The 17,412-nt window shown below is 49.3% G+C and overlaps 2 protein-coding genes across 5 annotated transcripts; both read left to right on the top strand.

Moving 5' to 3' along the window:
- The first annotated feature begins 5,492 nt into the window (after nucleotides 1-5,492).
- FOXG_12548 (uncharacterized protein) lies at nucleotides 5,493-9,481 on the top strand. 4 transcript variants are annotated; one of them, XM_018392360.1, is made up of 6 exons: nucleotides 5,496-5,701; nucleotides 5,765-6,431; nucleotides 6,484-6,620; nucleotides 6,700-7,815; nucleotides 7,894-8,895; nucleotides 8,958-9,481. In XM_018392360.1, exons 1-5 carry the CDS (start codon nucleotides 5,576-5,578, stop codon nucleotides 8,668-8,670), a joined length of 2,823 nt encoding a protein of 940 aa, XP_018251990.1. In that variant the 5' UTR covers nucleotides 5,496-5,575; the 3' UTR covers nucleotides 8,671-8,895; nucleotides 8,958-9,481. The 4 variants fall into 4 exon arrangements, with proteins under 4 accessions (XP_018251988.1, XP_018251989.1, XP_018251991.1 ...); XM_018392358.1 differs by having other exon boundaries at nucleotides 5,493-6,431; XM_018392359.1 differs by having other exon boundaries at nucleotides 5,493-6,431; nucleotides 7,957-8,895.
- A 1,719-nt stretch (nucleotides 9,482-11,200) lies between these two features.
- On the top strand, nucleotides 11,201-17,114 carry FOXG_12549 (uncharacterized protein). Its single transcript, XM_018392362.1, has 2 exons — nucleotides 11,201-16,458; nucleotides 16,518-17,114. The coding sequence occupies exon 1, from the start codon at nucleotides 11,980-11,982 to the stop codon at nucleotides 15,163-15,165; it is 3,186 nt and encodes a 1,061-aa protein (XP_018251992.1). The 5' UTR covers nucleotides 11,201-11,979; the 3' UTR covers nucleotides 15,166-16,458; nucleotides 16,518-17,114.
- Nucleotides 17,115-17,412: the final 298 nt, after the last annotated feature.

Raw genomic sequence — 17,412 nt, forward strand, 5'->3', positions numbered from 1 at the left:
GGAGGGGATGGCTTGCCTTGGAAAGCTCTCTTAGTCTGCCTAGCCCGAGGCGCTGTTGTTGAAGGTGGATATTGGTCGAGGGGAATGAGTCTGTCGGCAACCTGGAGTGTAACTTGATTCCCAGGACCTTTCGACCGTCACACTCCGCCCCAATTCATCTCGTTCACACATTCGATGGCCATCCACACATCTACATCAATGCATGCTAACCGGTCAGAAGTGCTCAAGAGGAAGGACTACCATGGGCGGACGAACCAGCCCAATTGACGAGAAGTGGAACTGATAACGCCAAGTTAACAACGGCTGGGGGCTCACAGTGGCTTGGATCCCCAGTTTGGCTTGGGAATCGGTCAGTTGGTGCCAGATTAAGAAGGCCCCAGTCGAGTACATACTGACAATATTGTTCGATAGCCTATGGTCACATCCCCACACCTGAAGCCTCCACCAGATCGCGATTTGGTTGTTATGATGTAGCATGGTTTCGCCGCCCAATTATCCATAAAGTTATCCGATGAGTCAAAATCGATCGGAAACTACCGATGCTATCGGGCCTCACTAAAGGCTCGAGCGCGTCAAGGCCGAAAGTCAACTGGTTGTCACATGCCCTGTTGGATGATCTGTTGGAAAATCCGGGAATCCCCTTCCCTTCAGGATTCAGACTGTTAGTCTGAAAGTCCTAGATTTAAAGTTCAAAGTCCTAGATACAATCATCTAGAGATATAAACCCGAGAATAACTCTCAGCTCAATAATGAACAACCAAGTTTCATAAAAATACATTTTCACCCAGCACTACTGCGCAATATAAACAACAGGTTATGAGCCCGGGTTAGCAAACACCGGGTTTCTCTTCTGAATCAAAGAACCAAACTTTAACTTCAACTCAAGATGACGTCACGACGAGCCCCACCTTCCACCATGCGAACTCGCAACACAATCAGAGTATCGCCTGCATCCGAATCGTCGCAACCTGGTGCTTCAGGTCAAGACCACACACCATCCTCAATGTATGACAGTACCACGGTCATCTCTGAAAAGAATACTCTTTTCCTTCCGCAAGAGCTCAAGCTAGGCGGCCCCTCCAATTGGGAGCAATATTGCCCAGCTCAGAAGGCCATTCTTCGGATCAATGGCCTCGAAGATGCTGTCTTTGGTGATTACCCTCCCGAGGAACAGCAGACTATGGATCAAAAGATCAGGGCGGCAAAAGCTGCCGTCTCCATCCGAGGTAACTGCACTGGAGAAGCACTCAGTCAACTAGTCGGGATTGAGAATCCCCAGGAGATGTTCAACCTTCTCCAGGCCTATTGTATTGGCACGGGCCCAGTTCTTCTGCAGACAACACTTTACCAGTTCATCCGGATCAAAACAAGCTCTTACGAGACAATTCCACAATTTAATGTCGACTTTGAACGACTCGTCAAACTTCTCCTCGAGCAGAAAGAACCAATCTCAGATACCCTCAAAAAGGTTGTTTATCTGACTGCCTGCGAGAACGAGTACCCTGACTGGACTGCCAGACAGCGCGCTCTCCTACGCTCGGAGCATCCGCCAACACTACGATCAATGCAGCAAGATCTCATTGATGAAAACAGGTCATCAGATGATGATGACAGTCATGGTACTGCCTCCACGTACTGGGCTCACAGTAAAAAGACTGGAAGGAAGGGCCCGGCCGCAAGAAAGCAAGAGGCAAGTGGCCGGAGGAGAGGATCTTCAAAGAACCAGCGAGCCGCGAACAAGTCTAGCCAGGAAACCAATCATCGAGTCGGCAAGAACAAGGAACATACCTGCACGAACTGCAAGAAGAGAGGACATCATGAAAATGATTGTTGGTTCGCCCATAAGGATAAGCGACCCGACTGGGCAGTCCGTCTCGCCAAGGAACTCATGGAGCATGATCTTCAACGCGACAGCACCAAGAATCTCCATATCAAGGAATCAAATCACATGACAGTTGAGCGATCTTTTCTGATTCTTGAAGACAGCGTCTCAGACGAGCTACCTATGGACAATACAGAGACGTGTAAAGTCTCCCTTGATAACATCTCTTCAACCGCAGAATGGCTGTTCGACACAGGTTCATCAGTCCACATCTGCAACGACCAAAGCCTATTCACAGAACTGCAGCCTGCAACCCGAACGGTCCTCGTTACGGGCGGTGGGAAGGTGTACCCATTCGGTAAGGGGACAGTCAAAATTTGCTTCATAAACAAATGGGGTGAGCAGGTCACAATTAACCTCAAAGACACGCTGTTCATCCCTGAGTTTCCGGTAAATGTCATGTCAGGACTCAGGCTATACAAGAACGGCGGCTGGATAGACGGGAACGACATGTACGACCCAACAGGAGATGTCTTTGGTCTCCTCCGCATAGGAAGGGACGGTCTGTACGTGAACACTGAGGTCGGAAAGACTACTGTTTCAAACCAGGCCGTCTCGGAACTCCAGCCAGAACCATGCAATCATCACACTGCTTCATCAAACCAATGCCTGAATGTCGACCTTTGGCACCGAAGACTCGGCCATGTTAACGCATATCAGGTGTCACAGACTGCCAAAATGACCAGAGGAATGTACTGTGACGGCCACCACGACCATCAGCCTTTCAATTACTGCCTCGCCTGCGACATCGCAAAGGCCCTACGATGGACTCCGCGAAATAAACGGAAACGAGCCTCCAGGGCCGGGTTCATTCATGTTGACACCTTCAAAGTCAATCCACCGGGCATTAGAGGCGAACGATGGGGAATGATTGCCACAGATGACAGGCATAGAATGAGATGGGCCTACACGTTCACGAGGAAGGGGATGGCTTCGGAACTTCTAGGCCAGCTCATCTCCAAGATACGAACTCAGTATGGCATCCGAGTGTACGCAATCCAAATGGATGGCGGCTCTGAGCTCTATGGTGCGTCTCTCAAAAACCTCGAGTACACTCACGGCGTCAAGATCATCAAGACGACACCATATACTCCTGAATTTAACGGAGTTGCTGAGCGCTCTAACCGCATCATCTTTGACAAAGTCAGAGCAACCATGGAATCGGAAAGAATCCCGATAGAGCTCTGGCCATTGGTCCTGGAAGATATGGTGCGCAAGACAAACGTGACAGCCACCAGGGCAATTGATGGCCTCACTCCCATGGAAAGCTTTCTCAACGAGGCCTTCCCCGGACAAGACAACAAGCCGGATCTGTCCGGAGAACGAATCTGCGGCTCACAAGTCACGATACACATACCGCAGGAACGAAGATTGAGATCACACAAGTTTGGCCCAAGAGGAGAGGCTGGAATCTACCTATGCATGGAAGGTTCACAGATCTACACCTGCTGGGTGCCCTCTCGCAGGAAGGGACATCAGATCGTCCGTTCTGCAAATGTACAATTCTACGAAAAGGTTGGGGAGACAGAACTCCTGACCGAAACTGAGCATGATGTTGAGCCGGAAATCCGCAAGAACGGAGCTCCCATCTCAAGCCGGCCACAGTCCGTCACGGAGCAGACAAAGACTCCAAGGCCACAAAGGTCTGAAGTGAACAATCTTCAGCATGCTGAGGTGCATAATCCTCAGCATGGACAGACGACAACATCCATGACATCAGCTAAGCTGCCCGATCCCCGAAAAGAGGTGATCACTGAGCCCAAAACAATGACTGAAGCGCTTCAAGGTCCGCAAAGGGAGCATTGGCTCAGAGCAATACACAGTGAGCTGCGCAGTCTCCTCACGAAAGGAACTTGGCGCATGCTGGACCGCAACCAAGCTCACAATAGGCCACTTACCGTCAAATGGGTATTCAAGGTCAAGAAAAACGAGGACGGCAACCTCGACAAGTTCAAGGCGCGGCTGGTGGTCAGAGGCTTTGAACAACAGTTCGGCTTTGACTACAACCAGACCTTTGCCTCTGTTGCCAAAGCGGCGACTTGGAGAATCCTCCTCACCGTTGCTGCCTGTCTTGACTGGGAGATTGAGCAGATGGACGTGTCGACGGCGTTCCTGGAAGGGGACCTCGAGGAAGAAGTCTTCATCGAAATGCCGGAAGGGCTTGTAGAGTATTTCGACCAACACCCAGAAGACCGTCCGCCAGGATTCTCAACCGAGAAGATCTGCAAACTGATCAAATCCCTCTATGGACTCAAACAGGCGCCTCGGCAATGGCAAAAGAAGCTGAAGGAGGCCTTGGAATCCCTTGACTTTCGACAAGTAACGTCTGACACGGCCGTATATCACAATCCCACAACGGGAGTGATCATCATCACATATGTGGATGACTTCCTCATCATGGGCAGCAACAAGGAAGCAATCCAAGGGTACAAAGCCCGCCTGGGAGAGATCTTCACAATGACTGATCTCGGTCCCGCCAGCCATTTTCTTGGAGTAAGAATAACCCGAGACAGGAACTCAAGGCTGATCTACCTTTCCCAGGATGCATATTTTACCAGAATACTGAAGAAATTCGGCTTAGAGGATTGTCGACCGGTCAAGACCCCGATGGAGCGAAATTCACTCTCGACACTGCAACCAAGAGACAATGGCGACTCGGCTTCTCCAGAAGAACGAGAAGACTATAGCTCGAAAACCGGCTCGCTGATGTATGGAATGACCCAAACCAGACCCGATTTAGCTTTCCTACTCTCGGTACTCTCAAGATACATGTCGAATCCATCACCAACACATTCACGAATGATCAAAAGAGGTCTCCGCTATCTACAGCAGACAAGAGACCACGGCCTGGTGCTTGGGGGCGTCAAGAAAGATCCTGAATCCGCTTGGAGCATCACAGCTTGGGCCGACTCGGATTGGAAAGGCGACACTGTTACGGGAAGATCGACGTTTGGATGGCTTGTTCAACTTGAAGGATCTACAGTCTCATGGAGGGCCAAACGGCACGAAACAGTGGCACTATCGACTACCGAGGCTGAATATACAGCACTCTCCCAGTGTGCCAGAGAATTGGCCTGGACTAGGAACCTCTTCTCTGAACTGCTCCTTCCGCTACATATGCCTATCCCACTGAACGGCGACAACCAGGGTTCCCTAAAGCTATGCAGAAACCCTGAGCTTCACCAACGGACAAAGCACATTCCGTTAACCGAGCACCATATCCGAGAAGAAGTTGAAGCCGGGAATATTGATGTGCAATACGTCAGCACACATGAGCAGGTAGCAGACGGACTCACTAAACCATTGAACGCCGTCAGCCACGGTCACTTTCTAGAAGCAATTCGAGTCAGTGCATGTCCGATCGAGGAAGCAGGTCGTATTATTTGGAGTACTGAAGTCCACGATGACTCTGTGCCCTGAAGACAAGGTGGATGGGGGCGTGTTGGAAAATCCGGGAATCCCCTTCCCTTCAGGATTCAGACTGTTAGTCTGAAAGTCCTAGATTTAAAGTTCAAAGTCCTAGATACAATCATCTAGAGATATAAACCCGAGAATAACTCTCAGCTCAATAATGAACAACCAAGTTTCATAAAAATACATTTTCACCCAGCACTACTGCGCAATATAAACAACAACCACTCAAACAGGCTCTTATATCACGCTGATGTTGAATCGCAAGTCCACGACTACCGTATGCCACAACACCATGGCAACCAACAAGGGCCTCCCGCCAATCTTTCTTACGACTATCAAGATACTTTAATTTCCGAGCAATCCCCAGACTTCCAACTATTCAATCAGCCATCCTATGTCACGGAGGTAGGAAATCCAGGTGTTGCTACCGAAACAGACTTGATCCCGACTCATCATCAACTATCACAGGAAGTGGAACAATCTCTCACGGATCCTCCATATTCAGCTCCAGAAATCGAGACATTGACTGATGACTACCCAAGCGCCTTTTATACTGCTCCAGTCCACGACAACATACTACCAAAAGGATCCTACGCCCATTATACTGAAAGCCAGCCTGCTCAATATGAAATGGCCCCATACGCGAATATGTCGCTCGATCCTGGTCATTCAAGTTCCTCCCAGTTAGCAACCTTTCCGACTTCACAGTGCCAAAGCTCATTTAAAAGAGGGCCTAGAGCCCGAGTATCTGATGATCTATTCCCGGAACAATGTTTAAGCCAAGGTCAGGTCTCTAAAGAGCCGACAGGAGATATCCAGTCAGAATATATACCTCGTTGCCAACTACCAGCGCAAAGCGGTGTTCTTAGGAACCCAGCGCTGCTACCAGACGCCCAAATTGATTCGAATTGGCCGCAAGCAATGATACCAAGAGTGCCGACTCCAGAATTCTCTGAGAGCCTGAAAAGCTTGCCAGCAACTGGGGGTGTACTAGCAAAGTTGGGCGCAAAAGCTTCCCAACGGAATATGCATAGGGCAAAAGCCGCCAAGAAAGGAAGTCAAAAGGCATTATGGTGTCCTTTTTGTCCCAAATGGTATCAATACCCTGGCGAATATAAACGCCATTTGAAGATTCGTAAGCAAGACAGGCCATTGAATTAACAATATTACTAACATTTGCTTCAAAGACACTCGTGAACGTCCATATAAATGCGCCTGGCGGGATTGCACTAAGACGTTTCCTCGAAAGGACAATCAGGAGCGCCACACCAAAAAATGTAAACACAAGCCAGCAGCCTCGGTTACAAGTGATGGTGTCGACGAGGTAAGTGACGTCGCGTGACATTATGGCACAGCGGTCGGACCTTGGCAAAGCTATAAAGTACCACAACTAACTTGCTTAGGGAATTTATTCGTTTTCACAAGGGCAATCTCCTCCAGATCCAGGACTACCTTCTCTACTGGGAGGCAAAGACTACCCTGATACGTCCACCAACTGGGACAACGGTCATGCCCTGGTAGACGGCGGGACCAATAATGCTCTCCAGCTGACCCAAACTAGCATTGATAGTGCTAATGCTCGAAACGATGAAAACTGCCAACTCACTTCATCTGATCCTAGTAAGGCGGTTTTGAAGATTACGGGTGATCTGAAATCGATGGGAGAGAACTGGTCAGAGCAGGACAAGGCCAAGCATCGTCGGATTGTTGTCTTCCACAGAACACGAAAGGGATCGACATTGAATACTACCTTCGAATTGTCGAGCATCAATAGTCAATCCGATGGCGGGGGACGCGTCTCGTGTATGTTGTGGGCTGCAAAAGGCGAGTTCTATATTACATCTTGCGAGATTATCCTCCTTGTCGAGTACCTTGTCGACACGAAAAAACCTTTTTCCCTACCAGAGAGGAACCTTATTCGCAGTACGTTGAGTAAGCTTGACCCGACTACGGTGTCCGAGAAAGATCCATGGAGCCAAGATTTCCATAAGATCATTATGGGATTCTCTGACCCCCAGCCCGTCGCCGTGCGAAAGAATAGTGTCAGGGTGCATCCATGGAACAAACTCGAATCTGCCCTCAAAACGATCGTCAAACTCTATGGCTTTAGCCTCGGCAGCACAAGAGAGAAACTTCAGCCTCCCCGATATCTTACGCCACGACCACAGATACTGAATAGTACTTCTCTTCATATGGGTCCTTCTCACCATGCACCATTGAGCAGTGCTTCATTTACCGGATTTCTCTCTTCAGTTGACCAGGCACCTCCTGCAGAAGATGCACACGAGACCCTACAACAAGACTGTGTGCCGCGAGTAGAAGCGGCCGCTCCGAGTTCGGCTAATGCAAATAGGATATACTCAGACATCGGTGAACGCCCACTGAAATACCAGGAGATGGATTGTAACAGGATATCTCAGCCTCAAACATACCTGACACACCTCCAAGGAACGCAAAACTTTCCTTCAACGCCGGAACTTGAGCTACCAGTATTGAGCACAAGCAATATCATCAGGGAGGTGAGTGGCGTAGCGGGCGTGATAGCGGGGCGGTGAAATTTTGGAAAGACTCTTACTTATCGTGACTAACATATATAGGTACATTCTGAGATTCCGCATCAAGCACGACCTGATCCAGACTCAAATCTGACTTCCCCCAAGAGTAAATCAAGCCTACCAGAGACATTCATTCACGACGAGTCCGACTCAGATTCAGCAGAGGGTACTATAGTCGTGGGGGCGAGACCAGGACAGGACAAACAGAATGCACCCACACTGCCTGTGGACAAACATATCGATGGAGTCGACGATACCTACAAGGATAATGAGGAGAAACCGCGAGGTAGTAAGCCCTCTGTCACATACGATGACGATGACTGGGGCTATGCTATAGCAGACGGGAAGATTACCATTCACTGCAAGAACACTCTCCTTACCAACTTTGACCGCGAGGTACCAGTACGAGGCATGTGCCCTGGAGTGCAAAGGATCCTTGATAGGATCCATGAACTCTTCCTGAAGGGGGATATCAAAGAACAGCAGGAGGTCGAGGCAGAATCTGAACAGATTCATATCAAAGGAAGAACCAGGCCAATGACTCAGCGCAACATATCATTCAGCGAGAACACTGAGCAGCAGCAGTCCAGCGAAGTGACTTATGCCACGATTGATGAATTGCAAAAGATGCTGCCGGAGTCAAAAGGACTGGATCTGAGTAGAATTTCTAAGAGCGAGCTCGATGTTATTCTCAAGGCGGTACAGGAGGTGCTTAATACGATACAGCAGGTACTGATTACGAGTTGGATTGAGGAAGCAGAACCAGCCAAGCAGCTTCTTGATGAATTCCAGTGTTACTCCACATACGAGTGGCACTGACCATACTATCGAGGAGCCCCTCGATTGTGCTGGGGAACCCAATATGCTCTTTTTAGTCTCTTCCATGGCTCAGAGATGCCAAACTTTCGAAGATAGACCTCGTGTTCGTATGAGGAGAGTAACGAACCGTGGAGTCCCCAGCTACTTCGGCACATGGCGTTGGCCCAATACATCATACAGAGACCCACAGTCAGATTCTATGGCCGAGTAAGGCATTCATACCATGTACGTCCGTGCTTTATTCTGCTTTCAAACGTGTATCTTTTGAACTGACCAGACGGCGAAAGTACTTCACATATTTCTGGAGGGCTTTGCGAGAGTGGCAACTAAGGAGCTCAACGGTTGCTCTAACTTGAATCTGACTCCGAGTTCGTGCTTTCTTTGCTTAGGCCTCAACCTCTTTAAAGGGGCGATCCCCGCGTATGTCTGTCGTCGGAACGGAGGCCAAAAATGACCTGGGTTTGTGGAAGGATCCGAAGCACATGAACCAAGCTCAACAAAAGTCTATTATAGCCTTCAGGAATTGATACGAGAGATACGAGACTTACCTACGCGCTACTAGGCTGAGGAGAATAGGCTTGTAAATCTGAAAGAGAAAAGAGAATGGATTGGCGGAAAGTGGTTGACAATCACACACGGCTCGGACCCTCCCAGGGCCATAGGGAGACCGAAGTTAGATGCTAGCTGGGCCAGAATTTACATTTTTCCCTGGCCGTCGAAGTTTCCATACTCAGCCATGGAGTATCAGTCATCACTAACTTCCACAGATCTGTAAACACAGAGGTATATGTCATGAGGTGCATAAGAGCCTACTTCTTTGGTAATTCAGCTGTTCCCTTCTGGCATTCTTCCATTGGTTATGAAGAATGCTGCCATCGCGAACTACAAGGCATTGGGCAGCCTTCTTTACGTCCTAGTTTGAGTAGCAACCTATGTTCGTAACTGGCGGACAATGGATATTTCCTTCCGAAAAACTTCATCTCAAGCTTCCTTTGAGTTCTTTTCGCGCTTCTTCTGCTCCCGTAGGCGTGTGTTCCGTTTGTGCGCTTTCACGACCAAAAGCCTAATAGTGTAGGATAGCGATGCGTCCTGCAGAGGCACGTTAGAGTCTGTGGTTGTCTTGAGCAGAGAACAATGGTGTTGACTGGCGACAATACACTGCCGTACAGGAATTGCGATGATTCGCCTAGGGTCCGGGTCTATGCATGCCTTGTTTGCTTCGGGCGTGAATAGAAAACCGTTTACAATTTCGATTACCGACGATTCGAGGTGGCTTGATGTGTAAATTTGTGTCAACACTGGATACCACACCTCAAACCCGCCAGGTCGCGAAACCACGTTGAGGGGTCGCTGGATGCATCTTTTTGCCGACGCACGCCCGAGAAGCAATTGGAATGACGTCAGAGAGTTCCTGCGTTGCTGTTTTAGGGCTACCTTAGAGACGAGGAGATCCACTGCCTGCATGTGAAACCTCTCTACCCGTTGTCTCGAGCCGGGGGGGGCAGTGGCTGTTAAGGTCGCCTCCTTCTCTTTGTACTCGAGTACACCCGTGGCCCCAGAATTTTCAGCTTCTCCACTACAGACCCGCATTCTGTCTGCCCCGGCAATGGACAGCCGGTATTAAACAACCCCCCACTCGCAACCCACTTCTCATTCGGGGATCTCGTGTTTATGGTTTTTCCTTGCTCAAGGGGCCACGCTTCCCATGGCACTACATTCGCTGCTCGCCGTACAAAGGAAGTTGTCCGATCCCAAAGATGTATTGTCTGGTTGGATGGTGGCATGCTGAGCCTGGTCTAGAAAGATCCCGGGTGACAAGGAAAACGACCTGAAAGGAGACGTTAACGCCTAGGGGTTTCTGTAGTTCGTCGATCTAGCGTTGCCTGTCAGAGTGACATTGTCTTTTAACATCTGGGTTCTTTGCACGACGTTATCGATCTGCAGGGGTGTAGGCCAAAAGTGTGGTAATTCAGCCATCCGACACCATTGAGAACAGCACCACTGCAGGAGAACATATCGACGAGGTTCCGCCAATAACCTCCTCTGACCCGAAGGGTTATGCGCTAGAAGTCTCTCTTGGCGATCTGGACATCCTGATTGAACACTAAAGCTCATCTGAAGAGACAACGCACCGAATGACATGATATAATCTCGGAGGGAAAGCGGCGCAGCATCACGCTTGAGTTTACGTACTCTGCAGCCTACGGATATTACAGCTGCCGTGGTATTCCTCACTCACTGACAACGGATGACTCGACTTGGGGATGATTTTATCGCATCGCATCGCATGGGAGGACTGTCCGAGATGCGATTCTTGGCAAGGTCATGCCTGCCACCTATTAATTCGGGTCAGGCTAGAACTGTTGTTTATATTGCGCAGTAGTGCTGAGTGAAAAATGTATTTCTTTTTTTTTTTACGAAACTTAATTGTTCATTAGTGAGATGAGAGTTCTTCTCAGGTTTATATCTCTAAATGATTTCATCTAGGACTTTAAACTTTAAATCTAGGACTTTCAGACTGTTAATCTGAATCCGGAAGGGAAGGAGGATCCCCGGATGTTCCAACAAGAACTAGGAGAAGCGCCACAGTCAGAGTCGTCCACACTCTAGTCTACCACGCATGTACCTCTTCCCATCAGTCGATGTATTCATGTACCAGATGGTGTTGCCGACTCACGATGATGGCCCCAGAAAGGTCGCCCTTTGCCTGAACACTACTTATTCTTCGTTTTATTCCCGCTACCGTCGCAGCCTTCCCCGCTGCTACAATATCTGCCTTACTTACTTGCTTTTCTTACCTTATTATATCTCCCCCCACTCGCTCTCAAATTTTGCTACTATCTTGTATCTTGTCTTCCGTTGCTTTGTCTCTCATCTCTTAGATTTTGAACCCATCTTGCTACCTTTTTATTTCCCTGTTCCTGTCTCGCTTCCTCCATTTACACTCCAACCTTGAATACGTGCTCTACTCAAGTTCACACGTCAAACACTCATCACATCAACCGAAGCGCCAGCTCTACCGTCACCACGTCAATCCCGGTTGCATCTCAGCCTTCGTATCATGCTACACCTCTTAACCGACTACAAAGCCCTGTCCTCAGGGAATCTTCTGTGACACAAAGAGCTGGTGGAGGTTTCCCTAACGCAGTCGATGCCGTCACCGTTGATCCCCGCGATCGCGTAGCTATTAGAGAGTCCTTGAGTACATCGTCATCGAATTCAACTGTTCTAGAGGCAGCCATCAAGAAGACCAAGCAATTGCTTCCTTCACCAACCATTCTTCATGAAGATACATGGTCGTTCAAACCGATGCGCAAGGTTTCAAGACCTGTTTTGCGATCCACTTCCCCAAGAGCTATACACCCTACTCGACCCAGCAGAGATGACGTCCCTGACATAGAAATCCAATTGTTTAACCACATGACAGTCATTCACAGCAATACTTTCCCTCAATTCCTCCTAAAAACCGAAAGACGTGGAAGCGAGTCTGCTGCTACAGCAGCCTTGTCGCCTCAGAAGCCGAAGTGCACTCATGGAGGCCGAACAGCATTAACTTCACAACTCCCCATAAACGACGAATTGTGCTCTCAACCAGCAGCTAAGGCAACAGCCCAGTCGAAGAAGTCCAGGCTCCCCGAGCCACCTCGAATGACAAGCACAACGAGTGCTAATGTGGCAACCTCCCTATTCTCACGACTCCCATTCTTTAGCCTTAACAATCACGCCAACGTAGCACCAGTCAGGAAGTCTGGGAAGGAAAAGAAGACTCTTCGCAAAGGTCCCGCAGCCGGCACAGGTCATGAAGGTTATGGAAGTATTGGCGCTGCCAAGAGACGCAGTGGCAGTATCAGCAACATGACGCGCGACCACCCCAGCAGTCAGAAGACTCAAGAACCCGGTTCCAACAACAGTTTATGCTGTGTGGATCGGGCCAACCCAGTGGTTATCGAGAATCGAAATGCAAGTTCTGAAACCACTCAGAGTGTAAGCTCCCAAAGCCTGGCAACCGAGGAGTCGAGGTTGTCACCTCTATCACACACTCCAGATTCAGCTTTTGGTACTCGTCGTCCCTCAGAGAGTAGTGATTCTGAAGACGTCGAGATTGGCTTCCCGAAGATCTATCCGTCGCTTCGATCTTCGCCGGGTGACCCCCTAAAATTACCTGAGCCCATCAGCAGATATGGATATCCGCCATCGCCCATGAAAAGTTCCGATACCAGTGTCATGTCTAATGAGTCCCACTCCGAGCTGCAACGGGGGATTTCTCATGAGGTCAAGTCTTCTCACCCTGTACCCAAGAAGCTTGTCAAGAGGCCGCGATCTCCTCGAAAGTGGTATTGGTTCGGAAGGCCAGCCCAGACCCAGCGGCGTAAACAGAGCGAGAAAGTCTCGACTAGTGCCAAGCCAATTGGAAAGAAGCCACCCGCCCTTTATGCTATGATAGCTATGTCAGAGCAGGAGGATTGCGAGCCGACGGACATTCAAGATGGCTTGAGGATTGTCGAAGTTTATGGAAAATCATCTTTTGTTGGTGTAGTTCCCGAGCTTTCGCAAGGCACGCCAGAGACACGATCATCAATCAACTCTCTGGTGCGGCCTGTAGAGCCAACTCATCTACCAAGGCTGGAGAACTTCGAGATGAAGATCAACCCTCGTTTGCCTGTACCCGAGCAGACGCTAATGTCCAAGAAGCCTACTGTACAGCCTCTTTCAACAAGAACCACTGCTAGTCGACGAAGTCGACTTTCTCAAGTCGGGAGAATCCCCAAGGTTGTGCGTAACACTAATGAAAATGTGTCTCCAATGAGCTTTTATAGGCCTTTCGGGGCTAGCAAGAAATCGACAACTAAAAACCTTGAGGTCTACGATCCCGAGTCAATTGCCAAAGGTCCTTCACCTTCCAGACCTTCTACTCCTGTTCCTGATCTGACTACCGACGGCTCAACAGGAGGAAGCCCCAACAATCTCTCATCGAGTGACTCCAATTTACCTGCTTTGAGCCGAGTTGAAAAGGAATCCTTTGCCTTTTCGTCTTGCAAGGACTGCGAGGGAAATATTGGTACATCTAGCTCGAGCTATTCCGGTATTCTTGCCTTCTCTGGTTCTACTGCTGTGATCCCACAGCCTAATGATTCTCCTGCAGAAGACGAGGTATGGAATGAGTACGATGATCTCGTCGGAGAAGGTGCTGGCAAAGCAGTTCCCTCCCCAACCTCTTCACGAGGTACACCGTTTCATCTTGAGGCTTACGAGTCGAAGCTGGCTAGTAATGAGAAGCTTATAGAGACATCTACTGTTGTCATCGATGAGGATGGAAGCCGAAAATTCAAGGCAGCCACCATTTCTATCACTTGCAGCGCCGACATGACTGAATATCTCCGGGCCGCTTTCGAACCCCACCCAAGCCCCAGCACTCCCATCTCAGTCTCCGAGTTTGTTTCGGAATATGTAGACAGTAACACCAACAGTGAGGCACCTGCAACTGGTGAGGTATCTCGACGAAGCAGCCGATCATCCCGCAAGACAAGGCGGTCTGATGCTAGCACCTCTTCAGAGGATGGGCCACCGCTCGCGCAAGTCAACCTTAGGGTTGGCTCAATAACGGTGAGTAAGTGGCTTACCTTCGGGCAGGCTCTCTTCAGTGACGTTCGCTATGAACTGGTTCCTGTTGACAGATCACTGAAGAGACACTCAGTCCTTGTGATTGATGGCCTTGGTAACGATGATTGGTCATTCTACGCTGCCGAAACATACCCGGCCGCTACCTTCTTTAACCTGTCTCCTCGTGCTCCTGTTCCTGAAGAACTCAAGAGTTCATCTTCGAGCTTCCCTCTGAGCCCTTTAAACCACCATCAGATCCAATACGTCTCTCACCTCGACAAGTTCCCCTTTGCTCCTCATAGTTTCACGGCTGTTGTGTACCGCTTCCCTGTAGCAGCGCCTGAAGCATACTATCGCAACATTCTTATTGAAGCTCGCCGTGTGCTGAAGCCAGGAGGTTTTATCGAGCTCTCCATTCTAGATGTCGACCTCAACAACATGGGCAATCGGGGCCGACGTACAGTTCGCCGTCTAAAAGAGCGGATCAATGAGAAGACGCCTGAGGCCAGTCTTGGATCAACCGCGGATCTCATTGTTCGTCTTCTCGGCAATGTTAGTTTCACTACCATCGAGGTAGCACGAGTAGCCGTCCCCGTCGCAAGTTCCTTCACTCGCTCAGACAGTAAGGCCGACGAGGGCAAGAAGGATCCTGCTAGTCTATCCGAGATGATGAATGACAACAGCCCCTTGGCAGACGAAGGTATCACCAGAATAGTCAGCCACGTTGGTCGATGGTGGTACACACGATGTTACGAGAACGCAGCTGAGAGCCCCTCCGGAAAGAGCATCTGGAGCGATAAGTCTTTACTCTCGGAGTCAGGAGAGCTCGGTACAAGCCTAAAGCTCATGGTCTGCTGCGCTCGAGCTCCTCTTGAGCGCATCACCAGTGTCTAAGCACATAATACAACACGTTGTTTTCTTCCCCTTTTTATCATCGGCCACAACATGGCGCAAGATATGCAGGTTTGATTAGAAAGCATTACAGAAAATATCTTTCGGCGCAAGCTCATTCCTCAAAAAAGAGGCCATACCACAAAATTAAACCACTGAAAACAATCCTTATTTCAATTCCCCCTTCTACACCAAGAGGCATAAGTTCTCTTTTACTCGGTGTGAAATGGGAGGAAATGGCGTTATGCAATACGCCTCAGCCTTCAGCGGCCCCAGGCACGCCACCAACGCGAGAATGCTTGAGCCCATCGAATACCATCATCAGTCTTAGCAACGCGCTCAAGCAGATTCTCGTGCGCCAACCATTAAGCCCTGTTCTATCGCCTAAAGCTGTCGAATCGTTTCTGAGCACACTGTGGCCCACAACTCTTAACAAGCTGCAACGCCAGCCCGGAAGGAACTTATACTTTGGCGGTCGCGTTTATCGTGATGTTGTATGTGCGTAGCATCCAAGTATATTATACACTAGTCACATCACAAAGGAGCTCTTGGAGAAGTTCCACAATCCCTTTAAGGATCCGGCTGGCTGTGATCATGCTATTTTTTCTGGTCTCAAGATCGAGTGTGCAAGAGTTCCCTTTTGCTGAGCGTTGTGAACGTGACTATCCTTCCTTGACTGTCATTCGGCCTGCTCAACGCGAGGGCGCGCATGGCACCAGATCGGCAAAAACGGCAACACGGTGAAGATCAAGGATGAGAAATCCCGAGACCTCTCTTGCTTGCTTCCTCTGTCGCAGCTTCTCGATGTCCGGTCGAAGCTGGTTTCGAACTGACCACGCCAGGATGCTTTCGTCCGCAGCACAACAACCGTAAGCCCAGCCAAGAACGTCGACCAGATGATGAGAGCACGGATACGAGCAGGTATCGTCCATCTCGTGACAGACAGGAATTGGCCTTCGGCAAGAGATCATCGTGCGTAGAGAAAAAGACAATCATCGTGCCATGGCAAGAGGTGGGGTGCTCGCTTCTGTGCCCGTTTCCTGGTGGCCTGGTCTCTATCACTCTTGTGGCGAAGTGTGAACTACCGACGTGTAGAGGATGCTAGAGTGTGTATGCCTATACCTACTGAGTACGACGCCTTGGTTCCGTATCGGCATGGCAGAGTGGGACGACTGGAATTTCACAATGTATAGACTTGACGACATGTTCCGCGTCCTATCCGATAAATTTATATTGCCGGCCATTATAATATACCTGTGCTCATTACCTCTGCGTAATGATGTGAGAATACCGAAGGTGAAGCAAGACATAACTTAAGCTCTCCGTCACCTCTCCTCAATACTAACAGTCTCCAGCACTAACTGAACTCGCCTCAATCAATTGAAACCCCAATGCGTGCACATACCTTGCGTAGTTTCAGCAATACAAGAGATGGAATCCTCCAGCACCGAAAACCCCGCTACGGCATCACCGACTCGAGTTTCCGACGTTCCTAACGACGCGTCTACGGGCCCGTAAACCTCTAGAACGCGACTGAAAACGCGACGAAGCACATCACCATGAGTACCAACGGTAGCATGTTGCCATCTCTACGAGTCTGGAAACGGACTTCTATCCTGGTCAAGCTGCAGAGTGTTGTTTGAGTCACTGCCTCCCAGCCTTGCGTTGAAAACCCAACCACTAGGCCATAATAGGGGGTTAAAACAGCACTGTTAGAGTCCAGAAGTATTCCTGAGTGGCTGACCTTCCTGAGGTAATACCAAAAATTGTTTGCCTTAATAATCTGTACCATCATCGGGATTTTTTGCTTCTTCAGTGTTCTCTGTAAAATTACAATGAATTTAGACAACAAAGAACCCGACTGCTTTGGGATTAACTTTGAAAGAAAATATTACAAATGCGGAAAAAGTTTCATCAAGAGAACCTTGTGACCTCCTGAGTTTCGCGTCGGGTTTGTTGACAACCTCCATGTTCCCTCATTGAATAAGAACGTATCATGAACGAAGCCGAGTCCCTGCGTTATATCCCTTCTCATGAAAAGAGACGACAAGCTACCCTGTCGGCCCAGAGCCGCCTGTGTAGAAGAGCCCGATTTTACAACGACTCATCGTCAACCAAATCTGATACATCATTCACGACGGTGAGCTCAGACTCCTGAGCTGTCCTCAGTTTAGCGGGCTTGCGGACTCCAATCGAGGATCCTATCCATACTCCGTACACCTGTCTGCCGCCCCCTTGATTTACTCAATA

The sequence above is a fragment of the Fusarium oxysporum genome, chromosome 3, assembly GCF_000149955.1.
Source record: "Fusarium oxysporum f. sp. lycopersici 4287 chromosome 3, whole genome shotgun sequence".
NCBI classification, from domain to species: Eukaryota; Fungi; Ascomycota; class Sordariomycetes; order Hypocreales; family Nectriaceae; genus Fusarium; species Fusarium oxysporum.

Excerpts from the sequence above, each read along its gene's own strand:
- FOXG_12548 (XM_018392358.1), top strand. The coding sequence starts at position 5,576 with ATGCCACAACACCATGGCAACCAACAAGGGCCTCCCGCCAATCTTTCT. Across the intron at positions 6,621-6,699 it reads CAAGTGATGGTGTCGACGAG|GGAATTTATTCGTTTTCACA; the intron begins GTAAGTGACGTC and ends TAACTTGCTTAG. Across the intron at positions 7,816-7,893 it reads CAAGCAATATCATCAGGGAG|GTACATTCTGAGATTCCGCA; the intron begins GTGAGTGGCGTA and ends TAACATATATAG.
- FOXG_12549 (XM_018392362.1), top strand. The coding sequence starts at position 11,980 with ATGCGCAAGGTTTCAAGACCTGTTTTGCGATCCACTTCCCCAAGAGCT.